The following is a 13,238-nucleotide window of genomic DNA, read 5'->3' on the forward strand; positions in this document are numbered from 1 at the left end:
AAGTATAATTCTTAAAGTATAACCATTAGAGTGAAATTAAGGAATTTCCACCCCTTTCAATATAATTGTTACCATTAACCTTTCATACTTTGAACTATTACATACCTAATTGTGTGTTTGTTTTTTTGAAATAAAATTGATTCATAAATAAAGTCATACGACATCTACAAAGAGATTTAGATCTAATGAATACATAATAATTGAATCAAATAAAAACATTTCATAAGCAAAGCTACGATCGTTGTTGCAAATCGTACATTCTTCATACCCTCTTTCATATCGCTGTGATTTACAGCCTTCATTGGCGAGGGGGTCTATCGATCTGTTGTAGCCCTGCAGAAAATTTCCGTCCGATTCACTAGATTGTAATCGACATATTAACCTCTTTTTCGATCCACTACAAAAAAATGTCCATATAGAAACGGAATTCTAGCGACGGAATTTTATCCGTTTCTAAATAAGAGACGGAATCAAAAAATCCGTCTCTAAATTAATTTAGAGACGGAATTTAAAAAATCCGTTTCTAATAAAAAAAAATTAAAAATTCCGTCGCTAAATTAGCAACGGAATTGAAAATCCGTCTCTAAATTAGAAACGGATTTTTTTTCCGTTGCTAAATTAGCAACGGATTTTTTTTTCCGTTGATGAATCTAGCAACGGATTTTTTTCCGTTGCTAAATTTAGAGACGGATTTTTTTTCCGTTGCTAAGTTAGCAACGGATTTTTTTTTTCCGTTGCTAAGTTAAAAACGGAATTTTTTTTCCGTTGCTAATATGAGCAACGGATTTGTTTGGTTGAGCTTGACTTATTTTTGTGAGCTTACTTTAATTTTACTAATAAAAGCCCTATTATCTCTTTTACTAAAAAAAAACCTAATAGTTCCTCAGGTTTTCTTTTTGGGAGGGTTTTTTGGTTCCCTCTAGGATTTCTCCCTTGGAAGGGTTTCCCTAGCCATTGCTAGATTTTCTCTACTTTTTTTTTTTTGTGAAGGTTTTCCTTCAATCTTCTCCTTTTCTCTCTTTCTCTTCCATCTTTTTCCTTCTGATCTCAATTGTAAACTTTTGTAGGGGCTTCCACCGGTGCTTTTACCGGTTGTAAGCCCCATTTTTTTTTAATTGCTTTCAATAAAGGATCACATCTGTATGGTGGTGTTTATTCTTTTAGGTTTAATTTAATTTTTTTTTTGTTCGTCAGCCAAAAATTGAAGATTTAGGGTTTCACAATCTCTAAAAGTATCTAGAATGCCATATGAGTTTTTTCACCCGAACAACTATTCATCTGTGGATCTCAAGCCGAATTAGTGCTAACTCACAAATTGTATTGTTTCCGTTGAATAATTTTATAAAGGCGATCGTTGCTCGAATCTGCGATGTAATTAGTTCTAAGGTGAATTGTATTTGTGTTGGAACTTTAGATTTCATCGGAATTGTTTGTAAGTGCTGTTTGACTATCTTTCATTAATGAAATCCTTTTCTTCTTGTAATAATAATAATAATAATAATAAATTTATCATATTTAAAAATAATTAACATATTTTTAAAAATAGTTTTAACTTATTTGTCCAAGTCATTTTATTCCTACTGAATTTTTGTGAAAGTTAGCTTAGTTTTGCTATTATTTCCAAAAATTATTTTATTAAGTTAATGACAGCAAATCTTTAAGGGTTTTTTTTTTTTTTTTGGACTAGACTTATCTTGCCATAACTTAGACTGGGACTAGACTTATCTTGCCATAACTTAGACTACATTATGTTCACTATTTTCCATGACAATTTTGAGTCCAATACAAAGAGGTTTATCTTGTGTTATTAGTGTATACCTTGAAATCTTGTGTGTGAATAGTAACGTTGATATGGTCAATTAGAGTGAAAAGATGACCATTTAGAACACGTCAAGAATTAAAAAGCTTTCAACCTTCAATTTGACAAGTGATTGAAGTATGCAAGCAAGATTGTATGAATTTTGACTCATTCTACGTAGAAATTATGAAGCTTTAATTTATAATTGAATTTGTCTTTGGCTTTTCTTTTGTTTGGAAGCATTTCCCAACAGACGTACTTGACAAGTACGGAATAACCATTGTTGCATCTTGCATATAAGATTCATACTCCTACATCGTTAATTTTAATCTTTGTTAAGAGTTAAGTACAAATCCAGTACATTTGATAGGACGATGCCTGATTAGCAGTTTGAACTATAATTTTTTTTTTCTTCTTTTTTTAACGAACAACCATATAGATTTACTAAAACTGTTAGAGTATTAAAAATATATTCTTAGGTCTCAACCATCAGCTTAAGCTTTTGGTTGAGTTGGTCCACTAACAAAAACAATATCTCTCATAGGCCAGGTAGGTCAGCTATACACATCACACTCGAGAGTAAAGGGAGAGAATAAGAATAACTTAAATCATGTCACAATTTCACACCATTAGTAGTATGTTAGAACGTTACTAATCTTACTATAGTAGAGTAACAAATACAGATTAAAAACAAGAGAATGTTATCTTATATAGAATTTTCTCATTAAAAGGCTAAAATTTGTCACTGTATTGAATATTTTGATTTTGAGTATTGACTATTGACGTATACTTTTCAATGTCTAATATTGGACATGGTCACATTTTTAACTATTTAGGTTTTTTTTTTTTTTTTAGGTTTTTTTTTTTTTACAAAGATTTTGCCTAAATTTGTCAAAATAGCTTGTTGCAACTCTCCTCACTTAGCTTTTATCAAATAAAAAAAAGTCTACTTTCATTTCCGATATTATTTTATTTTGAAAAACCTTTGAGTACACTACATCACGTTTGACTAAAAGTTAAATACTTTTCTCATATGATTCATGCAATGAGATTGATAAATGAGATCCTACACTCAATAACATAATATTTCTCATTTTAATTCAAAAAAAAAAATGTACAAAGAACGATACAAGATTAAGGAACCTAAACGTAAAAATGTATAATACTCCCTTTGTCCCTTAATTAGATTCCTACTTCTAGTATTTATTCCTCACATACTTAAGAGAAGTATGAATCTAATTAATGGATGGAGGGAGTAATGAACTAAAACTGAGAAAGTATAGGCATAATACAAAGTAAAAACAATATGAAGTATTAATCGAAAGCATATTGTGAATCATATTCTTTTGTACTTCCTTTGTTCTTTTTTACTTGACATGTTTCTTCTATCACGCTTGTCAATGCAAAATTTTAACGATCAATAACTTTAATTCTCCATAAAAGTAAAAATTATAAAAATGATATATTATGATAGTATTTATTGAGACGAATTCAAACTGATCCCACGTGAATTTGTTTTTCCATACATATTATTCACAAAAAAATGGTCAAAAGAAGAGTAGTGAATAATGTAAAAATTAAAGCGGGCCAAGTAAAAAAGAACGGAGGAAGTAACATATTGTCCATCCCTTTTGCCATTGTACACTCAAAACAAATATTTTTTTTTTTTTAAGTGCACTCAAACATTAAGAATCAAATCGAGGTTAAGGTGGTTAGGTGGGCAATGGGTACCTAGCCCATTATTTTATTTTTTTTACTTTACTTTAACTTAGAATGAACCATCACAGCCTTAAAGCCCAGCCCACATAAATCGGTCCAGTCTAACTTATTTATTGTCAGCTCAATGTCACATTAAGCCCAGTTAGATCATTTTCGTAATTGGCTAATATGGCCATTCACTTTGTACATTAGATTTAGGCAGATTTATTTCCAACTCAAATCATGACTCAATGATCACTTAGGCTTAAGACTAGTTCAAAGTGTGAAACATTTAATCAATTATCCAACTTCTCCTTTGTGTCTTACTCGTCCTCTACTTTTAAAGGGTCTTTCATGATAAACCCAGGCAAATTGACCTGTGACTCTGTGAGAGGTTCTACACTGTTACTATGTTAGGCCCTTCTCCTTACCTATACCTACCCCCCCCCCCCTCTCTAAAACAAAACACACAGTAAATTATTCGGAGCAAGTTTGTGCTAGACTCTATATGACTATACATCAAGTATTTTCCTCTTATTTAGTTGTTCACCTTACAAGAAGCAAAGTATGTACAAATACTCAAATCCTAAAACTAGCTTACATTAGAAAGAACTACATGTAATATACTTTCACCGTCCTACAAAAGAAGTCCATAGTTGATTAGAGTTTACTTCTCAGAAAAAAAAAGAAAAAAAAAAAAAAACCATGTAGAACTTTTCACAAAGAAGCTAAGGTTTAATTTGATATTTATTGTATGTAATATTACAATTTGTTTGGTAAATCACATAAAAAGCCTATACAAACCAGATGCAAAAATTACCAAAGTAGCAATTTAGAACCACTAAACCTTTTTTATTTGATAGGCAAGGTACCAAAAGTCAATGATATACTACACTAGCTTCCTTGGTTTCACATGACATTATATTATCTGTAACTAATCATGTTAGTATAAAATATTGATGCATTATGATATGTTGGCGTGTATGTTTCTTAACCTTGTACATTTACTTTTTAAATTTTAAACATTATGGTACATTAATTATTTTTCATATAATATACAGGCTTAAAAAGACATTTGTCAGTTGAGTATTAGGTCAAGAACGAGTCGGAGTGATTTGTAGGCTACAAAGACTATAAAATAGCCTGCGTCGATAGGGGTGATGAACATTGAACTTGAAGTCTACTATACCTCACTTAGGACCATTAAGTTGTTAGGATACTTGAAGTCAGCAAATCAAGCCAAATTAAATCTCACACCAATAATGTTACAAACAAAAGAAAGGTAAAAAAAGGCTAGAAAGCTAAACATAGCTTAAACCCTTTTTGAGCTTGAAACTCATTTGTTGGGCCCGTATTGTAATACGATCCATAACATCTAGGGCATCAGTCCAAGATCAATGATTCAGCAAAAATAGGCAAAACGGCTTGATTGGAGTAAACAAGGAAAGCACCATCATACGTATCAATCAAGAGGATACTTGCCAAAAATACACCTGCAGAACAGGGAAGAAGATAAATCAAGAAGATCTTCTTCGTTTTGAATATATTCTGAAAATATATGTAAACCCTAGAGATCCCTAGGTATAAATAAGTGTAATTAGACATTTTTAGCACTCATGTACGCACATATACTCTGAATATAATAGAATTACTCGGCATTCATCTACGGAGCTTCGTCCCTACTGAAGAAGGAGGCTAGTCCTTATTCAGTATTGTATCTCTAAACTTACTCTTTTCATAGTAGAGTTCATTCTGTTTGTTTATTGTAGTTTCATTGCTTATCTATTGCTTTATTATTGCTTTATTTCTCTTTTATGCGCTTTTGGTAGTATGATTGTTGTTACCCCTCAAACCTAGCAGATTCTCATATGTCCTTGTTGAGATTTGCCTAAACAATTTGGCGCCCACCGTGGGGCCGATAATCGATTAACCTACCAATTCGCCAAAAAACCAATACAAACACCATGTCTGGGCACCAAGTACCCTTTACCATGGCCGAAATCAATGAGGGAATGAACGCATTCCGTCAAACCTTAGACCAACAAAAAAGCCAAATTGAAACATTGTTGGCCCAACAAGTCCAAACTGAAGCCAAGCTTGTCAGTCTCACCAAGCAAAATGAAGCCCTCCGTAGCCAAATACAGTCAGCCGCTTCCAAAACCATTAACACCAGAAAAAACACTGAAAGTATAGCCATGCAGCTCGATATGTCAGGTGTCTTTCATACCCCTAACGGGGAAAAAGGATCTAACACTAGGGAAACAACCCTAGGTCTGGACTCTTTGAATGCAGGAACCCCTAAGCGGAATGGACAAGAAGGATCTGAGGAGGGAAAGATAGAGAAGATAGTCAAAGAGTACCTCAAGGCAATAGAAGCCAAGATCGCCAAGATCCCTGGAATGCCAAAGCCCATGGAGGAAGAAGCATCAGATGGCTATATAGAGTCTCCTTTCTCAGAAGAGATCGCCATGGTAGAAGTGCCAAAGAGGTTCAGCACACCCAGCATGGCCATGTACGATGGAACAACAGACCCTGATGAGCATGTATCCCTTTACAAGCAGAAGATGATGACCAGCTCAATCCCTAGAGACATCAGGGAGGCCATCATGTGCAAAGGCTTTGGAGCCACATTATCAGGTCCAGCCTTAACTTGGTTCATTAATTTAGATAATGGGACAATTCGATCTTTTGCAGGAATGGTAAACCTATTCAAGATCCAGTTCGCCAGCAGTAGGAAAATAGAAAAGCAGTCATCGGATTTGTACCGTATTGTGCAAAGACACGGTGAATCCTTGAGAGATTACCTTAATAGGTTCAACAGGGAAAAGATTGGAATACACAAGTGTGATGCTCCTACAACCATTGAAGCGTTCAGAAGAGGATTGTTAGATCATAGTGAGCTCTACAAGGAATTGACCAAATATCCATGCACAACCTTTGAAGATGTACAAGCTAAGGCAATGGCTCAAGTCAGATTCGTAGAAGATGCATATGCAAGAAAGACTCCAGAGCTCAGAAAGGACGAAGATCGCCCGTCAAGAAGGAACAACAACTTCCCCAGGAGAGATAATCGATTCAAGCCGTATCAGCGTTCCCGCTTTGATGAAGGATCAGTCAACGTTGTCAAAGGAGAGTTTTCTGATTGGAGAGAAGATCCTGAGCTCCCACCAAAGTTGCACGAGTATTGTTTCAATGTCAATCCTGCAGGAGTAATAAGGACCTTGAACAAGATGGGAGATACTGTCCAGTGGCCTAGAAGGAGTGATAGGCCCGGGGAGAAGAAGGATCCATCCAGATGGTGTGATTTCCATTCAGATATAGGTCACACTACTGACGAATGTGTTGCGCTCAGAAAGGAAGTTGCATACCTATTAAAGAAGGGCTACCTCAAAGAACTCTTGTCAGACAGATCTAAAGCTTCAGGGAAGGATAGAGAGTCCAAGCAAGGAGGTCCTCCACCCTCACCTCCAATTGTCAAAACCATCTGTTTCATATCAGGAGGGTTAGAAGTATGCGGCCTAACATATTCAGCAGCGAAGCGGCACGCAAAGGAAAGTAACAAAGAGCAATCAGACAAGAGGGAAAAATCAAAGATAGACATCCCTATCATGTTTAAAGAAAGCGACGCAGTAGAAGGTCATCATGACGGCCTAGTAATCTCACTCCCAGTTGGAAATTGCATGATTAAGCGAATCCTAGTTGACAATGGAAGTTCTGCAAACATCATCATGCTGGATACCCTGAAGCACATGAACATAGATGAGAAGAATATAGTTAACAAGTCAACAATGTTAGTGGGATTCAGTGGGGAAACCAAGAAGACAAGTGGAGAGATTACAACATATGCAAAAGGGATCAACCTGCAAGTCAAATTCTTAGTAATCGACACCCTGTCCTCATACAATATGATTTTAGGAAGACCTTGGATACACGAAATGAAAGCCATCCCTTCTACGTACCATCAGGTCATCAAGTTTCCTACTAGATGGGGAATTCAAGAAATCAGAGGAGATCCTAGGGAAGCCAAAGAATGCTACAAGATAGCACTGAAAGCAACATCTGCGGAAAAGAGTTCAGCATAGCAATCAAAGGATCAGCTGGGCCAAGAGAAGTTGAGTATATCAGAAGAGCAAGAAGCTACTGAAGTCCAGCTGAACCCCTTACATCCAGATCAGAAAGTCAGAATAGGGTCAGAACTTAAAGCGGAAATCAGACAGCAAATCCACGACTTTCTAGAAGAAGAGAAAGATGTGTTTGCTTGGACCCACGAGGACATGAAAGGCATTCCCCCAGAGGTTATCACTCACAAGCTAAATGTAGACCCAATGCATACACCAGTGAAGCAAAAAAGAAGAAAATTCGCGCCAGAAAGGAACAGGATCATCAACGAAGAAATTCAAAACCTACTGAAGACTGGAAAAATCAGAGAAGTAAGGTACCCAGAGTGGCTTGCCAACGTGGTGGTAGTAAGAAAGAAGAATGGGAAATGGCGGATCTGCATAGATTTCACAGACATCAACAAGGCTTGCCCGAAAGACGCCACAGCAGGACACGAATTGTTATCCTTTATGGACGCCTACAGTGGTTACAACCAGATCCTCATGCACAAGGACGACCAAGAAAAGACAGCCTTCATTACCAGTCAAGGAATATATTGCTACAAGGTGATGCCTTTCGGATTGAAGAACGCAGGAGCAACATACCAAAGGTTGGTAAACAAGATGTTTGAAAAACAAATTGGGAACACGATAGAAGTCTACATAGATGATATAGTAGTTAAATCCAAGAAGGCAGAAGATCATGTCAGAGACCTCAGAGAAGCATTCGTCATCCTGAAACAATATGGCATGAAGCTGAACCCTACAAAGTGCACGTTTGGAGTACAATCAGGAAAATTCGTGGGATACATGGTTACGCAGAGAGGAATAGAAGCCAGTCCAGAACAGGTCAAAGCTATCCTAGATCTAGAACGACCAAAATCCAAGAAGGATGTACAGAGCTTAACAGGGAAAATCGCGGCATTGAACATGTTCATCTCAAAGTCTTCAGAAAAGAACAGAGCCTTCTACGAGGTACTGAAAAAGAACAAGGAGTTTAAATGGGAACAAGAACATGATGAAGCATTCCAGAAGCTGAAAGAATACCTAGCCAACCCGTTGATTCTCTCCAAACCTAAAGAAGGGGAACCACTCCAGCTGTACCTCGCAGTGTCTGAAGGGACGGTCAGCGTAGTCCTCACAAGAGAAGAAGAAAAGGAACAATTTCCAATCTACTATGTCAGCAAGACCCTGCTCAGTGCGGAAACACGATACGCCTCATTGGAGAAAATCATTTTAGCCTTGTTCACTGCTTCAGTAAAGCTACGTCCATACTTCGAGAGCCATCCCATACAAGTACGGACCAACTACCCCATCAGAGCTATCATGAGAAAACCAGAAATGTCAGGAAGGTTGGAAAAATGGGCCCTACATCTAAGCAGGTACGACATACAGTACGAACCCAGGACGGCAGTCAAATCTCAAGCTTTAGCAGACTTCGTGGCAGACTTCAGCCCTACACTTGAAGAAGAAGCACAAAAGGAAGTACTAGCCTTACAGGAACCAAAGGCTGCACAAAAATGGACACTCCATACAGATGGTGCAGCAAACATACGAGGAGTGGGCTTGGGAGTAGTACTGACATCACCCCAAGGAGACAAGATAGCACAGGCAGTAAGGTGCAACTTCAAGGCTACCAATAATGAAGCCGAATATGAAGCACTCATTACAGGACTAACCGTTGCAAGAGATATGAAGATACAACACCTAGAAGTAATCTCTGACTCTTTACTCATGGTAAACCAAATCAACGGGCAGTATGCAGCGAAAGACACCAGAATGATTGCCTACTTAGAAGTCACAAAGAAGCTCATCAAGGAATTCAAGGAGTTCAAGATAGAACAAGTACCCCGGAACCTAAACACCGAAGCAGATGCATTGGCAATTTTGGGATCAAACATCAATCCAGAAGAATTTGGGGCAATCCCTCTAGTACATGTACTCTCACCAGCCATAGAGAAGGAATCAACCATGAGTGTCTACGAAATTCAAACAGGCCCTGCAGAAGAAAAAGACAACAGTTGGATAATACCCCTGAAGGAATACCTCCAGGGCAACACGAAACCAACAGGGAAAGTAACAGCTCAAGCATTCGCCCAGAAAGCCTCCAAGTACTGCCTAATCAGCAGTGTACTCTTCAAGAAATCTGCAGCAGGACCATTCTTAAGATGCCTGGAAAGAAAAGAAGCTCAACAAGTCTTACAATCCTTACACAGTGGAGAATGCGGAAACCACTCCGGAGGAAGAAATTTAGCTAACAGGGCACTCAGAATGGGATACTACTGGCCCAGTATGAGAAAGGACGCAGTTGAGTTCGCCAAGAAATGCTTAGCATGCCAAAAACATGCGCCCTTGACACACAAGCCATCAGAAGAGTTACACCCAACATTGACACCGTGGCCATTTATGAAGTGGGGAATGGACATAGTAAAATTACCACCGTCATCAGGGCAGAGAGTGTACTTCTTAGCAATAACAGACTACTTTTCCAAATGGATTGAAGCAGAAGCGTACGAGGAGATCAAGGATAAGCACGTCATTTCATTTATAAAGAGGAACATTCTAAGCAGATTCGGAGTACCGGCGGAGATCATTACAGACAACGGGTCTCAATTCATCAGCAACAAAACCACCAAGTTCTGTAAGGAATGGAACATCTCCCTTATCACATCTACACCAAGATACCCACAAGCGAATGGACAAGCAGAATCAAGTAACAAAGTCCTTATAGGAAACATGAAGAAAAGGCTGGAGGGAGCCAAAGGGAAATGGGCAGACGAACTACCCAACATATTGTGGGCAGACAGAACAACTCCTAAAGGCGCTACAGGTCATACCCCTTTCTCACTGGTGTACGGATGTGAAGCAGTAATACCAACAGAGGTAGAAGTGCCTACAGCAAGGTACGGACTGATGACAGAAGAAAGAAACCAAGCAGAACTAATTCACAATTTAGACACAGTAGAGGAGCTAAGGGAAGACGCACAAATGAGAATGGCAGCATACCAACAGGAAGTAGCAAGATCCTTCAACAAGAATGTTAGAGTCAAAGCCTTCAAGCTAGGAGACTGGGTCCTCAGAAAGGTATACGAAAACACCAAGGAAGTTAATGCAGGAAAGCTAGCACCCAACTGGGAAGGACCCTATGAAATCACCAAGGTAGTAGGTAATGGGGCATACAGACTCAGGAATGCAGAAGGGAAATAAGTGCAGCGAAGCTGGAACGCATCACATTTAAAATTATATCATTTCTGAAGAAGGTACGCAATTGTTATTTCTATTTTGTATTTCAAGAAAACACAAAAAAACAGGAAAACAAGCAAAAATACAAAAAAATCAGAAAACAGAAAAACACAAAAATCTCCAACAGCCAGATTCAGCACGAAAGGTACTCATCTATCTTTATCTTTTGTCAATTTACTTTATGATCATTACGAGTACTGACTTTGGCATCGGAGGGCCGTTGGGGAAACCCACGGCCACCCCTCACCTTCTTCTGTTTTGCAAGGAACACGACTGACATTACTGAACAAGGATGCAACAAGTCCCTTCACTATAGAACAAAGGCAAGACATTCCTGAAAAGAACAGACCTACTACCCTCACAAAACTTACAAACACACGTAAGTAACACCATTACTATACAACTGTAATACAACTGTAATACAACTGTAATACATTCGTGATACAACTGCAAACACACCACACTATGCAGAAACGACAATCACACAGCAAGAAAGACAGAAATACTTAGTTGCATTGCAACAAAATTAAACAAAGCATCCAGCTACAGAAGCGTAGCACAAAATAAAAACAAATTATCCAGACTGCACTAAGGCAGTAAACAGAAACAGCATCCAAAGTTGTACATTTTTTATTAAAAAGAAAGGTGACACAACACCAGCTAAACTAATTTTCTCCCATGTTGTCAGCAGGGGCTACTTCTTCAGCTACAGGCTTCATCACCTCTGGGGCATCCTTCACTTCCTCATTGTGAGGAGAATTCACTTCCTCATCAGCAAAGCTCAGCAATAGGGAACCAGGAGCAGCAGTCCCTTCAGGAAACGCCTTCTCAAAAGAAGCCTTGTCACCATCATAATCCCAAGCCTCATGCTTTCCTTGCTGAAACTCCTCCATCATCTCAAGACGTGCCTTCCCATAATAGTACGTAGCAGCATCAATGGCCTCATTAGCAGCTTCCTTCAGGGTACTCTTCAACCCGTCCCGCTCAGAAATGCAGTCCCGATGCTTAGCCCGTTCAGACTTCAAAGCCTCAGTAGCAGCCTTGTACTTGTCAGACAGAGCATCACGCTCCTTCTTCATAGCCTCATACACCCGAGAAAATTCTGACACCTTGCCTAAAACACCAAGGCAAGACTGGAGGCTCTGCACAGCAAAGATGAAGTGTAAGAAGCATATTTCAATAAGGTCGGTTTTATGCAAAAAAATTTGGAGTACACTATACCTGGAAGGACTGTACAGCCGCTTCTTGTGAAAGATCAACAAAAGTCATTGAAGACTGGCGATCCTTGAAGGAAGGAAACAACAAGGTATCCACATGTGGAGCAAGAGAATCAAAGGAAAACTCAGCAGCGTCAACATCAATGGGTATCTCCAACTTCCTCTTAAGACCAGCACGAGGCGGAGGCGGAGGTGCAGCACCCCTAGGAGCAACCATCTTGATGGGAACAGCTTCAGAAGTCTGGGGGGACGAACGAGACTTAAGACGGCCCAAGATGGAAGATGAGCTAAGAAGATCATGAGACCTCAGTGACCTTGATGTATCTACAAGGAATACAGTCAATTCAAAAATTGTACAACAAGGATCACGTCAAATATATACAGCAGGGACGCTAATTACAAACAACCAAGACCAACAAGTACGCGCAAATATGTTCAACAAGGAAACAGCCAATTCAAAAACACACAGACTAAAAACCAACCACGCATTCACAAAAGCATAAGCGCAACAAAACATCGAAACTCACAAGGGGGAAAGAAAACAAACCTTGAGACATGGCTGGAGCAACTTTCTGTTCAGAATCAGACTCGTCCAAAGACTTAATTTGAATAACTACCTCAGGCTGCGTCAGTTTGATGAAAGACCTCTCGTCTGCACTCAACTCGTATAACTTGTCTATCAAAGAGGGACACTGAGAGCGTTGCTTCAATTTACTCACTGCAACCAACAGGCAAATAAGCCCAAATCAACAAAGAAGGAGAGAAGAACATAAAGGAATAAGAAAACAAAATACCTTCGGCCTCAACAGTGTCAATAAAAAAATCACAATCATCACCCAACGAATCAATCCTCACAAAGAAGAAGTTGTGATACCACTTCTTGTCAAACGCCTTCTCCAAATCAGTCACCAAAGGACCAACACCATCCTTCAGGCGAAGACCAACCCGACCTTTACCACTGGTCCTGATAGTGTAAGGGTAACACAAATCCCTCACATCAAGTTCTATACCCAATTTCACACTCAGCAAATCCAGAATTCTCAATACCCTCCAAGTTTGGGGCAATAATTGACAAGGCGAAACCCTAACTCTAGAAAGAAATTGACGAACAAGAGCAGAAAAAGGAAACGTATGCCCAATTACAAAAGGGTATTCAAAGAAACACACCCAACCAGGGGCAATCCA

General features: G+C 38.7%; 1 protein-coding gene across 1 annotated transcript; it reads left to right on the forward strand.

The window, feature by feature from the left end:
• Positions 1-6,192: 6,192 nt before the first annotated feature.
• Positions 6,193-7,578, forward strand: LOC145589085 (uncharacterized). The gene has a single exon (XM_081645651.1). The coding sequence runs from the start codon at positions 6,193-6,195 to the stop codon at positions 7,576-7,578; it is 1,386 nt and encodes a 461-aa protein (XP_081501777.1).
• The last annotated feature ends 5,660 nt before the right edge of the window (positions 7,579-13,238 follow it).

The sequence above is a fragment of the Chenopodium album genome, chromosome 17 (genome assembly GCF_948465745.1).
Source record: "Chenopodium album chromosome 17, dcCheAlbu1.1, whole genome shotgun sequence".
In the NCBI taxonomy this organism is placed as follows: Eukaryota; Viridiplantae; Streptophyta; class Magnoliopsida; order Caryophyllales; family Amaranthaceae; genus Chenopodium; species Chenopodium album.